This window comes from Schistocerca serialis, chromosome 4 (assembly GCF_023864345.2).
Source record: "Schistocerca serialis cubense isolate TAMUIC-IGC-003099 chromosome 4, iqSchSeri2.2, whole genome shotgun sequence".
Lineage (NCBI taxonomy): Eukaryota > Metazoa > Arthropoda > Insecta > Orthoptera > Acrididae > Schistocerca > Schistocerca serialis.
In genome coordinates, this window is record NC_064641.1 from 127311807 (window position 1) to 127329868 (window position 18062).

Genomic DNA, 18062 nt, shown 5'->3' on the forward strand with positions numbered 1-18062 from the left:
TTACAAGCTAACAGAGAGTAGTTGTTACTTAATGCTGATTAATTTTACGTTAAAGGACAGAATTTTACGGTATTTATGTTAGATCAGCGGTCCTTGGGGACATGATGTATTACAGGGAAACTTTACTGAAACATCTTGACCAAAGATACATCAGAGAGGTGCAGTGAGCTGTGGCAGTAAGGTGATATGGTCGTCTGCAGCAGCGAGGTGGCTGCTGACGGTAGATGGCACCTGTCAGATTACATGTGCCACATGAGCCAGACGGTATGGGAACTGCAACACTCCATCTGGTGGGCCTTAGTGACAGCCCAAGGGAATACTTAAACAATAAAGAGGGGTCCAGTTCAGAGATTGTTCCTTCATTAAGTTACCAAGTGATTGAATTTTGCGTTATTCCAAAAGAAAGGGGTACAATGTGGTGAAGTTTGTAACTAGTACAATTCCATTAAAAACGAGGTTCTTACCACAAAAAATCTGTTACAATATGATTGGAGACTGGCATATATAGGAATTTATCTTAAAACAATCCCAGCAGGCATGTGGTTCCCATTCAACTAGTACCTATGCATTACTCAGTATTTCAGCAACCATTAGTTTTTGCAATACTTACTCTAATTACCAATAGAGAAAGAAAAAGCAATTACAAAATGCTACTTCTGGACCATGTGCACTAGGCACAGTCAACAGTTATGTCTTTTTTCAAATTTTTGGTTATTTCTTCAAGGTAACAGCACTTACTGTTAGTCCCTTCTGTAGTATATATATGTATTATAGTCACCAAAGGTAAAGAATGAATTACACTAAATACAAGGGCAGCTAAACTACGAACTGCTTCTTATTTCTTATACACAAAACATCTGTTGCAATAGTTGACAGTTCCACAGAGAAAAGCTCACTCTATTTCATATGGACGTGGTCATGAGGTATAAAGTCTTAATATCTAAAGGCCTCCATACACAATCAAACAATTTGTCAAATTTTGCTATGTTTACCAATATTTGACCACGTAAAGTCCAGTTGGACATGATTGGTAAACACAGAGCATATTCGACACGTATTCCAGAAATTAAGATGATGGAAAATTTGAGAAGATGGCGGATGCCATTTGTGTCAAAGTTTCACTTGAAAAAATACAAGGTGGACCTTCCTGCTGATTTTTTCCTCTCAGTAGCTACGCCATTAGCCCTTTAGCTGAAAATTTTTGTGGTAGGGTGGTGCCTCTTAACAAATAAAAAGAGAAGTCTAGTAGTACTTTTCAAACACTCACAAGAAATCACTTTGAATATTTATGTACAGAGTTTGATTCATATCACTGAAGACCAGATCTCTTTACAGACCAAAAATATTTATGTAGGTCTCCTTGTACTCACATTTGAAGGATAGCTTTAAATTATATTCTGACGCAAAGAATGAGAATCACGAATTCATTGGGACACAAAGAAATTTTTCCTCTAGCAGATGAACACATTGTCTATGATAAATAATCATAATAGTTTATTAAGGCACAGTGGTATGTTTTCGAATGTTACTTTTAAGTTTATCACTAATTCTAATAGTCGCTGCACACACCCTCAAATAATTCGGAGGCTACTTCAAACAAGAGCACTAGAGCACACAGCACAGAGAATGCTGAAATCTCAGACCAATTTAAATACTGACGAAGACTTAATTCCAAGAAAAACGAGAAGTATAATTATGGAATTGTACATATTTCGTCCTTACACAGATGCATGCTAGAATATTATGTGATTTTGGTTATTTGATTATTATCGGAAATTTCTCTAGGACAAATTATTCTTTTTTAAATAGATGTAAAAATGACTGTCAGTCTTCGTTTATCAAACTATCGATATGAGCAGTAGCTATTAAAATAAACCGAACATATTTATTCTTACACTATGGGAATTCCTGACTTTTAGGTATGGCATTCATATTTTTTATTAAAATTTGGATATTAAAAATTATGCAATTCTTAATTATGGTAATTACATATTTGCTTGTAGTGTCGTTGGGTTCATAAAATTTGTAAGGTGGACATGTCATTTTGATTTTTGTAAGTTATCAATGTGCACGTCAGAGAGAGAGCGAGTTATTTTGCTGGTAAACAATCTTTGGCCTTGTGTTAAGCGGTTTCGCCCACTTCTGACCACTCATTGGTCGCTAGCTTGGAATTCAGATGGAATGAAGGGGGTATGGTTAGACCTCGGGTCAAGTCAGGAGTTTCTTGTGGCACAGTCTTTGTCTTTGCGCAGTCTGATTCATTATGATGAAAACAGAAAATCACTTACAAGAAATTAAAAGAAATCACAGGAAGAGAACACGAAATCACAGAAAGAGAATAGTAAATCACTTAGGGAAAACATTAAAAATTATCTTCGACCAATAATTAGCAGTTCTTCAACTAGATTACATGACCTTGAAACAGAACACGAAAATTCGAAACAAATCAGCGTAATGACAAGGATGAATCGTTAGCTAAAATCAACACTATAGTTTCGAGTGCGATAGTTACACAGGTAAAAGAACAAAAAGATCATATGAACACAAGAGTAAAAGAGATTACCGGCCGGAGTGGCCGAGTGGTTAAAGGCGCTACAGTCTGGAACCGCACGACCGCTACGGTCGCAGGTTCGAATCCTGCCTCGGGCATGGATGTGTGTGATGTCCTTAGGTTAGTTAGGTTTAAGTAGTTCTAAGTTCTAGGGGACTGATGACCACAGCAGTTAAGTCCCATAGTGCTCAGAGCCATTTTAACCAAGTAAAAGAGATTAGCGAACAAGTGGAATCTTTGATTTTAAATTCTAAAGAACAAAAAGAACAGTTAAACACAATTAAAGAAAAAGTTGATGAACTGATAACGAAAATGGCAAATTTGTCAACCAGTACAGATAGGCGGCGGGGACGGGGGGGGGGGGGTCTAGCCATTGTAGACTTTGCCTTTGAAGCTTCTAGTAACTGTTAGCTTCGATACATGAATGGCTTCGCACCTACGTGCTCATCTGTACCAAAAGTTAAGTAATGTCTTTGTACACTCCTGGAAATGGAAAAAAGAACACATTGACACCGGTGTGTCAGACCCACCATACTTGCTCCGGACACTGCGAGAGGGCTGTACAAGCAATGATCACACGCACGGCACAGCGGACACACCAGGAACCGCGGTGTTGGCCGTCGAATGGCGCTAGCTGCGCAGCATTTGTGCACCGCCGCCGTCAGTGTCAGCCAGTTTGCCGTGGCATACGGAGCTCCATCGCAGTCTTTAACACTGGTAGCATGCCGCGACAGCGTGGACGTGAACCGTATGTGCAGTTGACGGACTTTGAGCGAGGGCGTATAGTGGGCATGCGGGCGGCCGGGTGGACGTACCGCCGAATTGCTCAACACGTGGGGCGTGAGGTCTCCACAGTACATCGATGTTGTCGCCAGTGGTCGGCGGAAGGTGCACGTGCCCGTCGACCTGGGACCGGACCGCAGCGACGCACGGATGCACGCCAAGACCGTAGGATCCTACGCAGTGCCGTAGGGGACCGCACCGCCACTTCCCAGCAAATTAGGGACACTGTTGCTCCTGGGGTATCGGCGAGGACCATTCGCAACCGTCTCCATGAAGCTGGGCTACGGTCCCGCACACCGTTAGGCCGTCTTCCGCTCACGCCCCAACATCGTGTAGCCCGCCTTCAGTGGTGTCGCGACAGGCGTGAATGGAGGGACGAATGGAGACGTGTCGTCTTCAGCGATGAGAGTCGCTTCTGCCTTGGTGCCAATGGTGGTCGTATGCGTGTTTGGCGCCGTGCAGGTGAGCGCCACAATCAGGACTGCATACGACCGAGGCACACAGGGCCAACACCCGGCATCATGGTGTGGAGAGCGGTCTCCTACACTGGCCGTACACCACTGGTGATCGTCGAGGGGACACTGAATAGTGCACGGTACATCCAAACCGTCATCGAACCCATCGTTCTACCATTCCTAGACCGGCAAGGGAACTTGCTGTTCCAACAGGACAATGCACGTCCGCATGTATCCCGTGCCACCCAATGTGCTCTAGAAGGTGTAAGTCAACTACCCTGGCCAGCAAGATCTCCGGATCTGTCCCCCATTGAGCATGTTTGGGACTGGATGAAGCGTCGTCTCACGCGGTCTGCACGTCCAGCACGAACGCTGGTCCAACTGAGGCGCCAGGTGGAAATGGCATGGCAAGCCGTTCCACAGGACTACATCCAGCATCTCTACGATCGTCTCCATGGGAGAATAGCAGCCTGCATTGCTGCGAAAGGTGGATATACACTGTACTAGTGCCGACATTGTGCATGCTCTGTTGCCTGTGTCTATGTGACTGTGGTTCTGTCAGTGTGATCATGTGATGTATCTGACCCCAGGAATGTGTCAATAAAGTTTCCCCTTCCTGGGACAATGAATTCACGGTGTTCTTATTTCAATTTCCAGGAGTGTATATATTTATACACTAGTAAAGGTGCTTTAACCTTACTTGCAGTACCGAAGTACTTCACCTTTTCCTGCTCCTACTCACGTCCTTCACTCTCGGCTCATTTTGCAGAAGCTTTTCACAGGAGCAGATCCACGCACCGCCTATCCAGGCGGGATACAAAAAAATGGCGATGAGGATCGTTCTTTTTCTCCTATTAGGTTTTTTTTCTCGGTACTGCTTTATTTTCTTGTGATAGATCCGTGTGACTGCTCGTATGATGCTTCCACCCTTCGCTATAAGACGTGGTAGCCGTGCGGTTCTAGGCGCTATAGTCTGGAGCCCAGCGACCGCTACGGTCGCAGGTTCGAATCCTGCCTCGGGCATGGGTGTGTGTGATGTCCTTAGGTTAGTTAGGTTTAATTAGTTCTAAGTTCTAGGCGACTGATGACCTCAGAAGTTAAGTGGCATAGTGCTCAGAGCCATTTGAAAGCTGTAAGACATTTTGTGTAAACCATGGCTTCGCCACAGGAACAGTCTTCGCTGTCCGATATTGTATGATTTCAGGCTCAGCAAAAGACGCAGCTGCTTGCTGCTGTAAATGGACTAGTCACACTACAAACTGCAGCTACTACGGCGCCTCCGGCGCCGCCGCCTTACCAATGCCGACGCCCACGGCGCCGCCATTTCGTGCCTTCAATCCGGACGTTGAACGCTGGACAGAATACATCGCCCAGCTCGAGGCACACTTCGCAGCATACAACATACCAAGTACAGAGCGGCTTGCCTTTTTCATTGCCATTGCGGGTGTTGTTTTATACCATGTGCTCGTAAATTTGTTTCCCACCACGAACTAAAACTTACAATGAAGTGACTGACGCTTTGAATTCCCACTTTTGTGACATTGTAAAGGTGGTGCTACAAATTCTTTCGTCTCCGGCATGGCCCTACTCAGTCCAACAAATCTTGGTTAGCGGACCTTCAGGGACTAATATCTGATTGTGACTTTAATTGCTCATGTGGACGCTCATATGCGGATATAATGATCAGAGACACTATTGCACAGCATGTGGCGGATCAACAGCATCCGCGAGCAAATCCTAAAATTTAAAAACCTGTCTTTGCAGGAAGTAGTGGACTTGCTAGACAGACAAGATACATTAGATATGGCTACTTCCGCATTAGCCGTGACCTCGTGTGTGTGTACTGTTAGCGAGGCACAACACGTGCCCTCCCGCTCTGTCCCAGCACAGTGAGCTGCATCACGCCGCTCGCACTCAAGTAAACAAGTTTCCAACCATGCACCTACTCAGAAACTGAAATCATGTCCGAACTGCTTTCGTGCCCATTCACGGGACAGTTACCCATCTCGTCAAGCACAGTTTATTTTTGTAATAAGAAAGGACACGTCCAAGCTGTGTGCAGTAAGAGAAGCTTGCAAGATACCTCGTGTGGGAGGGAGAAAGAGGTATGAATTTTTATTTAAACTCTATAAATGAAATGCAAGGAGAGCTGTTCATGATATAAGTGAAACTGCATTAAACTGCATATGCAATAATTATTGAAATTTTATCATCAAATTCATTAAACATTCACTCACAAATTATTCAAATAATGATAAACAAAAATTTAAAAAATTGGGTCGCCAGATACCGTAGAAAGTATTAAAAAAAAACGAGAAATAGAATTGAATTGACATCAAGAGCTCACAACAAGTGAATTACATAAGGTGGCTGCCCTGGTATTTGCCTTTTAACCTGAGCATTGCATGACTTCATTCTAATTTAACATATAAATAAATTACATGAGACCAGCTGACCTGGTGTAATAAATGAGGAAGGAATAAGAAAAAAAAGACAGCTGAACATATGACTCTCTTAGCGGGCAAACGGTGAATACTGTGCCTTGCGTCTTTATGAGCATCTAACACACTGCAAAGAAATTGAAGAAAGCGAAAGAAGAATGTGCAGCTGGGAAAGCGGGCGTTTTCTGTAGTACGATGCTCATAGCGTGGTCGGCGTGGTGGTGGAGTTGCCTGATTGCGTGCGGCTGCATCAAGACTCTGCCGGCGACGTAGTTGATAGCGTCTAACATGCCCTACGCTGAAAACAGTGACCGAAACCTGGTACTGGAAGTTATCAATACTGGACGACGGTATGCGTCCATCTGCAAGTGCAAACTACATGAAACTGCACTAAACAAAGCTCAGAACTGTTCTGACAGTACTACCGTCATCGGACATGTAGTAAATCAAAATGATCCTGAGTTGAGCTCTTGCTAACGCGCACAGTGAGTGAAGCTCGCCTACTTGGATCTAACAAATTTTGCTCTCTACGCTGTTTGTGACGAGTGCAGAGTGCATTGTCTCATGACAAGCGATAAGAGAATCCTTGCGACTTATCGGAAGCTGTCAAGAGTGAACACCTGCCTCCTCAGAGGCAATATTTGGAATGCCCAAATACTAGTGCGCTCCTCGCATGTGGAGACAGAGAGCCGCTCCCCTCCAGTGTCTTGTCTCCGCCCTTCCGTAAATTACGTAGCTCGTACTATTTTTCAAAGCCTAGTTTGCGGCCTGTTTCCCGTTCGCGTGACCCGCGTGGACGTCAGTGCAACAGAAAACGCCGTGATCATGATTCACATCAGCCCATGGACGTAAATGCCATTTATTCCCAGCCTTCTGCTTCACATTCTTCTACAGCTCGTCGTGTGAATCAAGTTTTTCCAGACACTTTCTCTCGCATTCGGCGCAATGCGAGAAAACTTTTTGTGACTTTGAAGATTTGTGGACGTTCTGTTCGCATGCAGCTGGACACTGGTGCGTCTACATCTACATCTACATTTATACTCCACAAGCCACCCAACGGTGTGTGGCGGAGGGCACTTTAAGTGCCACTGTCATTACCTCCCTTTTCTGTTCCAGTCGCGTATGGTTCGCGGGAAGAACGACTGTCTGAAAGCCTCCGTGCGCGCTCGAATTTCTCTAATTTTACATTCGTGATCTCCTCGGGAGGTATAAGTATGGGGAAGCAATATATTAGATACCTCATCCAGAAACGCACTCTCTCGAAACCTGGCGAGCAAGCTACACCGCGATGCAGAGCGCCTCTCTTGCAGAGTCTGCCACTCGAGCCTGCTAAACATCTCCGCAACTCTATCACGGTTACCAAATAACCCTGTGACGAAACGCGCCGCCTCTGTTTCTTTTTTACTGAACAGATCAACGTATGACTTGCTTGGTTCGCCCGCTTCATCGTTCACGTTCCACACTGACTACATTTACTGGACAGGAAATCTCGATGCTCGGCGTGTGTAGTTTGCAAGCCACGTATAGTGCAACGATGAAAACTGCGTCTTTTCATGTGCTCCACTCTAGTAATGCTCTGAACATTTTTGGCATGGACGCATTTGAACTTTTTGGCCTCGCGATTCAGGACAATGTACTTTCTTGGAAGGAGAGACAGCATTGGTCGTATATTTTTGTTTATTATCGCAAAATCGATTTTCGGTCACTTAGTGACGATCTTCAGTGCTAGAAGTTAAAAATTTTTTCACATTACGATCAGAGAGTATAAAACAGAAAATCACAATTACATCTGCATATGAACATAACACTTGTTAGGAACATACCTGTAATATATAACTTAAATTAGTAAGCACTAGCCGGCCGAAGTGGCCGTGCGGTTAAAGGCGCTGCAGTCTGGAACCGCAAGACCGCTACGGTCGCAGGTTCGAATCCTGCCTCGGGCATGGATGTTTGTGATGTCCTTAGGTTAGTTAGGTTGAACTAGTTCTAAGTTCTAGGGGACTAATGACCTCAGCAGTTGAGTCCCATAGTGCTCAGAGCCATTTGAACCATTTTTTAGTAAGCACTGGTGTCAATAAGCTTACGGCGATCACATAGACTGAGGTCGCTGTTTACATGCACTTGTTCAGCAGACCTCGGTGTGACGGGGCTTGACACGCCCTCCATGTGACATGTGTCACGTGAAGACATAGTATTACTGGTTTTGCGAGATATTAACACTAAATAACTCTTGTGCATTTGTCAAACGTGCAGTAATTCAAATTTAAAATGTACGTACAGCACATAGCAGACGAAGGGGGAAGGAAATATCTAAAATACATTGGCGTATTGTTTTTTTAAAAAACAAACTTATAAAACATAAAACAGATCGATGATAAGTTGTCAGAGTGCAGGACATATAAAAGAGCAAAAGATAATGAAAAACAATAATAAATGAATAACATGAATGAGGTGTAACACAGGTTTTTAAAAAAAACATAATACCCACCATCTGGCGTGGGAAGTTAGAAGTACAACGTTCGTGATATACGTGAAATGTTACGTTAAGACTAAGGAGTCAAATATATAAAAAATAATAACAGTACGAAACTGCCATTACTTAATAATTAAAATGCCGTGAAACACAATATTCATTACAAAAATGTTTGTAGGTGTGGATTTTAGATATTTCCTTCCCCCTTCGTCTGCTATGTGTTGTACGTACATTTTAAATTTGAATTACTGCACGTTCCACAAATGCACAAGAGTTATTTAGTGTAAATATCTCGCAAAACCAGTAATACTATGTCTTCACGTGACACATGTCACATAGAGGGCGTGTCAAGCCCCGTCACACCGAGGTCTGCTGAACAAGTGCATGTAAACAGCGACCTCAGTCTATGTGATCGCCGTAAGCTTATTGACACCAGTGCTTACTAATTTAAGTTATATATTACAGGTATGTTCCTAACAAGTGTTATGTTCATATGCAGATGTAATTGTGATTTTCTGTTTTATACTCTCTGATCGTAATGTGAAAAAATTTTTAACTTCTAGCACTGAGGATCGTCACTAAGTGACCGAAAATCGATTTTGCGATAATAAACAAAAAGATACGACCAATGCTGTCTCTCCTTCCAAGTATACCCATTATCTGGTCGTAGTGCACAGGACACTATGGAGTCGCCAATCAACAATGTACTTTCCATCAACGCTAGTGACCATGCAGACAGTGTTGCCGCACTATGCGATGATTTTGCTGAACTCTTTTCTGATGGCCTTGGTTGTGCCACACTTTGCAGCGCATGTTGTTGTTAAAGACAATGCCATGCCTATTTTGCAGCGCGCACGCCCGGTACTGCACGACGCCGTAGCTGCTGAACTTCAGCATTTGCAAGACAGTGGTGTCATTGAACCTGTTTCTGCTTCGCCATGGGCTTCGCCTATAGTGTGTGTGAAAAAACCCCAACGGTCGTCTCTGTATTTGTGCTGACTTTAAGTCTACAGTAAATCCCCAGACAGTGGTCGCTACATTTCCCTTACCGCGTCCTGAAGACATTTTTAAGTTTGGTGCAGGAAAATTCTTTTCCACGATTGACTTGCAGGACGCATACTTTGAAATTCCGCTCAACGAACAGTCAAGTGCTATTTTGTGATCAACACCCACCTTGGCTTGTTCAAGTTTCGCCACCTTTCGTTCGGTTGCACTTCGGATCCTGCTATTTTTCAGTCTTATTTGCAGCAGTTGTGTGCCATTGTCCCTGGTTGATCAAATTATCTGGACGATATAGTTGTGTCGGGTCGAGCCCCTGACGAACATTTGCAAAATTTGCGTGCCTTATTTACTGTACTTTTGCAGGCAGGACTCAAGTGTAACAGAGACAGGTGCAATTTTTTTCCAAACTGAGATTCAGTATTTAGGACATATGATTAACGGACAGGGTATCCACCGTCACATCTCCGTGCGATTAGAGACTTGCCAGCACCCAGGAACTTGAAAGAACTTGTCTGTGTTGGACAAAATTACATATTATGTTCGGTTTATACCAAATGCAGCGCATATTTCAGCGCATTTGCATCGCCTTCAGCGTAAGAACGTTCCTTTTGTTTGGTCTTCGGAATTTGACGCTCTTTTCCACAAGCTCAAATCTGCTTTGTTGGGAGATCGCTGTTTGATTCCTTTCGATCCCTCCAAACCAGTTGTTTTGGCAGTCGATGCATCTTCTCACGGCATCGGAGCGGTTCTCCCGCACCACATTAACTCGGTCGATCGCCCGATCGCTTTCGGGTCTAAGTTGCTCAATTCTGCCCAGCAAAACTATTCTCAAATCGAGAAGTTTCATGATTTTTTTGTGTGGTCGCAAGTTCTATTTGGTCACCGACCGTAAGCTTTTGACATCGTTGTTTCACCCGTCAAAGCCAGTGCCAGTCTTTACTGCACAAAAGTTGCAACGGTGTTCTTTTTGTCCAACTACAATTACGAAATTTTGTTTTAGCCTACGGCCCAGCTTGGTAATTCCAATGCTTTGTCCTGTCTACCTATCAGTCCAGACGACGAGTTTGATTCTTCCGAATTATCATGCATGTTTATTGATTCACAAGATAAGGAATTAGCTGATGGTTTTGCGGTGGATCTTCGTCGCATTGCTTCCGCAACAGCCGCCGGTGCTTCTTTGCAGATTGTTTTGCGGGATTTGCGGGATATTCGTACACAATGGCCTCCATCTGCCACTCAGATTAGTGATCCCCTTGTTCGCGTTACTTTGCGCAACGTCGCAACTTGTCTGTACACCATGCTGTTATTTTGTTACGAACTGACAATGATCAGTCTCATGTGGTTGTACCTCGTTCGTTGCAGTCGGAAATCCTCCGATTACTGCACGCTGGTCATTGGGGGATTGTGCCGACGAAGAAATTAGTGCGTAGTCACTGCACTTGAGTCGTCATTGATAGACAAATTGAGAATTTGCTTCCTAATTGTCGCTCCTGCGCAGAGCATCAATCTGCTCCCCATCAGCTCTTCTTTGTGTGGCCGCCCCCTACTGCGCTTTGGCAGCACGTTCATATTGATTTTGCGGGTCCTTCCTGGGACACCTGCTGGTTGATAGTTACTGATGCATACAGCAACTTTTCTTTTGTTGTACCTATGTATTCTACTACATCTGCCAGTACTATTCGGACTATGACGGCTATTTTTTGCATTGAGGCCCTTCCTGAATTTATTGTCTCCGACAATGGCCCTCAATTTGTGTCCTCAGAGTTTGAAGCGTTCTGTGCAGATAATGGCATTCGCCACCTGACCTCAGCCCCATCCCACCTCAAGTCGAATGGCGAGGCTGAACGCTTTGTGCATACATTTAAGTCGCAGATGAGCAAGCTGCGCGCCTCGCACTCTCGCGAGTGCGCGCTCTGGACTTTCCTTGCTTCATATCATTCCCAGCCGCGCGACACCCACTCCCCAGCGGAATTGCTACACGGCCGCGCCCATCGGTCGCTCCTGCAGCTATTGCACCAGCCTCCGTGCGCACCCGCTGCTTCACCTCGTTCTAGCTTGGCGCTGCATGATTTGGTGCCCTATCGCATTTTCTCTGGCAGGCAGCGCTGGGAGCAGGGGTGCATCGTTCGCCAGCTTGACCACGCCTTATTTGTCATTTCTGGTCCCTCCAGCACTGTCAAGCGACATCAGAACCAGATCCGTTTGTGCCGTCCTCGGTTTTCTGCCGCTGGTTGTTTCCCGGCAGAATTGGAGGTTTCACGGCTTCCGCCGCCTCAGCCCATAACTCCACCAACGCCACCTCCGCCGCCTCTGCTGCGGGCGCTCCTGCCGCCCCCACCATGTTCCTCCTTGGTGCTGGAGCTGATGGACGCTGAGGCTGCCGTCACGCCACCGCCGCCCCCACCGACGCCCATGGAGGTTGCTCCACCTCCTCATCTGAGCATACCCAGTGGCGGTGTGCATCCTGGGCTGATTTTCAACAGGGCATTTTCCGGCAGTTCCGCTGTCCACCCCCTCAGTTGCGCCGTCCCTGGGTCGCTCCATCTGCTGTCGGAAGCCCTACTCAATGACGGTGCGCCGTTTCAGTGGGGAGGAATGTGATACCGATAGCTATGATGCCACAATGTAGGTGCGCTCTAGCAGGTTGGGACTACGAGAGCGGACGAACAATGCCGACCACAGCACCCTCTAGCTGACGCTGTGGAGCTCGACGAGTGTTGCTCCAGATTCAGCCCATTTGATAAAGAGCAGACGACCTAGCAACTTAGCTTCTACTTGTAGGGGGGGCTAGCCATTATAGACTTTGCCTTTGCAACTTCTAGTAACTGTTAGCTTTCATACATGAGCAGTCTCGGATCTACTTGCTCATCTGTACCAAAAGTTAAGTAATGTGTTTGTATATGTTTATACACCAGTAAAGGTGCTTTAACTTTACTTTCAGTACCCAAGTACTTCACCTTTTCCTGCTCCTACTCGCATCCTTCACTATCAGCCTATTTTGCAGAAACAGTTCACAGGAGCAGATCCACACAACGCCTATCCAGGTGGGATCCAAAAGAACTTGTGTTTACTGAACTGTAATATTTACGATTATAGCTGTGAAGTGTTGTCTATGTGGAAGTAAGTGGACGAAATACTGTAGGGAATTGTTATTTGAAGTGTATATTAAGACGAAGACAGTGAATACGATTAATGTTGTAACAGAATAATTAGATTTATGTTTGTTAGGTACATTAGATGAAAATTAAGGCATTATGATTCATTCTGTATCAGAATGAGGCAATGGTTATGATAATCAATGTAGAGAAAGAGTAAGTACTCGTTAGGGCACAGGGACCTCTTCCTCGTTATAGTCAGTTTGTATGCCATGTGCAAGCATTTCGTGTTCATAAACAGAAAAGGTACTTTTTTGAAAAGATGTGGCTAGATAACAGTAGTGAATAAAGGTAACATGACTTTAGACAACATAGTTAGTTAATTGATGTGAAGTTTGTGATTATCTGGTGTAAGTTATTCAATCTTTTACTATGCATACAGTTTTTTCATTGAAACAACACAACATATAACAATTGCACGAATTTTAAAATTCGAGAAGTGTACTTTTTTGTCTCGATTTGTGCACAAAAAATGTTTTGCAAAGATTTGGCTCATCATTGATGCCACTCTATTGTGACAGTCTTTTTAGCATATGGTACTTCATTAAACTTTTTGAGATTGTCTTTGTGGTAGTCTATTGTATTGGTAAATGATTTTCTTCTAGTTTGTATATAACTACATGCACGTGAAAAAATTAAACCTCTACTGAATTCTGTAAGACTAATCTGCCATTTGTGCATCTTCATATTTCCGTAGCACAATGATTGTTCTATAAAATTTCGGGCGTGCAGCCGAATAAATTTCACTTCTTCTAAAATTTCGGCTGTATAGCGTGCAGCCATCTTCAGAGTGAGCTGAGGTGACTAATGCTCCAGGTGAACAACTTCTTCTGGGGTTGTCCTGTCACCTGCCATTTGTGGTGGAGTACCAGCAGATGGTGCTGCTCTGCCTCCCATAATCTTCAATGTGAAATCTGGCGATTTTCTTCTGTTTTTGTTGTCAGCTCATTTGCCCTTTTCGGGATTTTGACTCCTTTGCTGACTGGTAGTCAGCTGGTGTGGGTCTTTCGCACGGCCCGGCCTGAAATACCCCGGGCGCTGATGGTGTAGGGAGCGGCCGTGGCTGAGGTTGTCAGCAGGCCCTCAGATAGCATTTGTAGTGTCGCCGTCAAGCTTTTTAAATTGTGATTTCATTCTCCTGCCACATATGGGCAGGGTAGCGGCACAATTGGCTGCTCTTCAGCCGATTGACATTACAGTCAAATAAAAAGGAGACATTACATAAAAAAGGCGGAAAAAGGGCGACATAAAAACATAAGTGGAGACAATGCGGGTTAAAATATACACTGACATGGGGATGTTCATTATGGGACAGTTCAAAAAAAAGAGTCGACATAAAGTTGAAAGAACACAGTTGACGAACACAAAATACACTGGAGTCACACACACAAGTTAAAAGTTGGCCACAGTATAAAAACACAAAGGATAGAAACAAAAAAACCACTGCAAGCGATGAAGCGGACATGAAGAATAAAAACTGCCAGGAGGAAACTGCCGAGGGAGAGGAAGCCTGACATATGCATGTTATTAAATCTATGGCTGCGCAGTTGATCTACACGTTGATATCAATGTATCACTGTGAGTTGCACTGCCACGACGTCTCTGTCAGTTTATTACAGAAAGTGACGGATTCCGTGATTTGTCCAAGCTGAAGCCACTTTCTCTATTAACTCGCCAACCGAATTTCAATTGCTTCTTTCAACACTGAGTTCCAAAAAGATGAAGCAGAGACTAAAATTTCGACGCTATCATACACCATAGTGCCCAATATAAATACAGTGCTCTGCCACCACGGATTAATTAGGTTGTAAGAGCCGGGTGTACCTGACGTGCTCTGTGCATGTCTCATGGATTGTATGTGTTGTTTGTCCAATGTATGAATTGCCACACTCACAGGGGATCTTGTAAACGCCTGGCTTCTGAAGCACCAAATCATCTTTAACGGAACCCAGGAGTGCTACTGCCTTTTGCAGAGGGCGAAAAATCACTTTCACTTTCACTTTCACTTTGTATTTTTTGAGGCTCCGTCATATTTTTGAGGATAGGCTTCCCACTTATTGCAGAAAAGCCATGGATTTACAACTTTTCATGTTTTCTTCTGCATTCTTTATGCCCACTGTTATCAATCGTAGTGCCTTTCGTATCTGCTGTGGAGACTACCCATTGGCTTCAGAAACTATTCTCAGGTGTAGAAGCTCGTCCTAAAGACTGCTCTCGTCAGCAGTGGCGTGTACTCTGTGTGCCAGAGTTCTGAGAACACTCATCGTCTGCAAATAATGGAGAAGCTATTTGCATGTAAATGTAAATCTGTATGGGTCAGTTTCCGATATACTGCATGTCCCAAACGCCAACATGTTTGTGCTGTACCAAAACGTTCAGAAATGGCACACATCATTTTCAGTTTCCTTCATGAAGCGAATTTGCCTATGGATGGAATTCATATGATTTAAAAATTCTTTTAATTTGTTTTCACCATGCGCCCACACTACGAACGTGTCATAAACACACCTCCAAAACACTGTGAGCTTCAAGCTAGCAGATTCCAGCGACTTCTCGAAGTCCTCCATAAGAAATTTGGCCACCACGGGCGACATAGGACTACCCATGGCGACATCTTCAGTCTGTTCACAAAATTCGTTATTGAATAAAAAATGTCAGTTAAAACATGTTCAAACAAGCTGAAATCTCTTTATCAAAGGTTTTGCCAATGAGAAATAATGATTCTGGAAGAGGAACATTTGTGAACGACATTACATTGAAACTAACAAATCAGAACTGTTCAGTCTGAGTGATTTTAATTTGCCAATAAAGTCCACAGACTTATATATGTGATGAGCGAATTTTCCCACAAGAGGCCTTAATAACGGCGCTAAGTGTCTGGCACAGTCATAGGTTGGAGAGCCGATATTACTGTCGGATGCAGAGGAACAATATGCTTATGGATATTTGGAAGTCCATAAAGCCTTGGAGGAACCCCATCACTTGGTTTCAATGTTCACAAAGCGTCTGGTGAAAGGTGGGAGGCGTTCAGAAGCGAAACAGTAACTGTTTATTTTATCATGATATTCGTCTGAGACCTTAAAACAGTGGCAATACCTATATTAGCTGGAAGAACAACTGACTCAGTATCCTGGTGAAGTGTATGTAGTGCAGCTCTCTCTGACACAGGTATATTACACCTTTGTGGTTGAGCCTTCATAACTGCTCAACATGTTGCAGTCTTATTCTTCTGCTGATTCCATAGAAAGAGATCTGAACAGGTTCTTCAGCGGCACAGATGAACGCAGCTATTGGTAAACCCTTTGGTGTGGGTGCAAAGTTCAGTCCTTTACTGTCCAAATCTTTAACTGTCATATTAGTGACGGTGTTTCTCCATCATTCCAGGTGTTGGGGAAAATTTTAATTTTGGAAGTGAAGACGAAATTCATCTATTGCGAGGTTGTCACTGCAGTATGACAAAGGACGTTCTGGAGATATAAGTATTGATGATTTTTTAGTTTTCAGCTTTTTTGCCATGGCATAGAATAGGATTCTTTTACATTTTGTTACTAAAATGTGACAATGCAAATTAATGCATTGCTTTAGCTTAAGGAATTTTTAGGTTGAATTTGCCTCTTACAAACATGTCATTTATTTAATTTCTTTATATGCATATTTTCAGTATACATTGCTACTGCAGGATGTAGTGCCATTAGTATAATAATTACGTTCAGTTTATTATTGTAGTAAACTCTCATAAGTCATGAAATGTATAAAAAGCTATGAAAGGTGTGTAAGGACGAAAAATAGAAAAAGGTAAGAAAGGAAGTTGTACAATATATACATGAGCAAAGAAATGGTTACAAAGATGAATTTCAGGTGAAATATGATTAAGCAGGGGAAATATGAGAGATGGTTAGGTAGGGAAACCAAGGTAAATAACATGAACTTATAAGAATGTATGAAATATATGACAGAAAGAAGCAGAGAGCAAGTAAACAGAGGGATTCGTTGGAAGTTTGATGAAATTATAAGTAAAAGGATTAAGAGGTACACAAACCAAAGGATGAAATGTAACTAGATAGCATGCTAATTACTGACTATATTAGGTACAATAATAGACTGACATATGACTGACTGCATAAAGTATTCTTTGATGTGAGCCTTGGTTCCTCCCTATTCCATGTTTTTCCTAATTACATATTTGTGTTCTTCAGCTGTGTGTGTGACCACTAGATTTGTGTGTTTATTTCTTGTATGTGGTCTCTATCCTTGTGTGTCTTTCTACCTTACTCCCTATACTTCTGTGTATTTCACTGATGTCGACACATACATATTTATTTTAATGGATTTAGGATTTTCTGGAGGTCATTCTGTACATATAATAATTGTTTCTTATCATGCCTATTATTGTACAATGTTTCACATGATTTACATGTCTGATGTTTCTGTAATTCATTTTTGTAAAACTTGTCATTTTTTCTTACTTTTTATAAACATAGAAATCTGTTGTTACCATTACACTACATGTGCAGTCATTATGTACAACTATGTAAAATATTATTATTCATGTCTTAATATAGGTAATTCTACATTGTAAACGAAGCAAATTGTAACTGACAGACCATTCACCACAAATGACTGAGACTTGCCAGGACAGAAATGTCTACTGATTATATCTGAAATATTGTGGCAAATGTTGGCATACTTCACCAATACAAGCTATAACTGACCATCATAAGGAACTCTTTGATACTACAAGATGCCTTTGGGATTATCAGTGGACCTACAGTCTGCTTCAAGCAGATACTAAAACACTTTACTGTTTGTGTGTGCATGGGGCGGGGGGGGGGGGGGGGGGGAGTTGTCAGCTGAAAACTGTGCTTCGTTTCAATGAATCTTCTTCTACATAACTTCCCACAACAGTGACATTAGTGCAATGAGCTAAAGAAAGTTTGGTCGCTTGTGACAAGGACACTCTTCTACCTACCTTACTACTGCCATATGTGACTATGCTTCAGATGTGCAAGCCTTGTGTGATAGACACTCTAACCTACTTCCTGTGTGCTACAAAAACAGTGTAGATCTCCAATACTACTACAACACAAGATGTGACATATAAACTTTCAAGATAGCCCTGTTCAGAACATTCTCATAATTATGAAATATTATAACAAAGCTATGATGAATTCTATTGATCACTTACTTCACATATACTTGAAC

General features: G+C 43.1%; 1 protein-coding gene across 1 annotated transcript in view; it reads right to left on the reverse strand.

Moving 5' to 3' along the window:
- LOC126474321 (HORMA domain-containing protein 1-like) overlaps positions 1-12119 on the reverse strand; it is an 80737-nt gene extending 68618 nt beyond the window's left edge. The window contains exon 1 of the mRNA XM_050101787.1: positions 12027-12119. Within this exon, the coding sequence (XP_049957744.1) occupies positions 12027-12119 (93 nt within the window). The remainder of the gene's footprint in view (positions 1-12026) is intronic.
- Positions 12120-18062: the final 5943 nt, after the last annotated feature.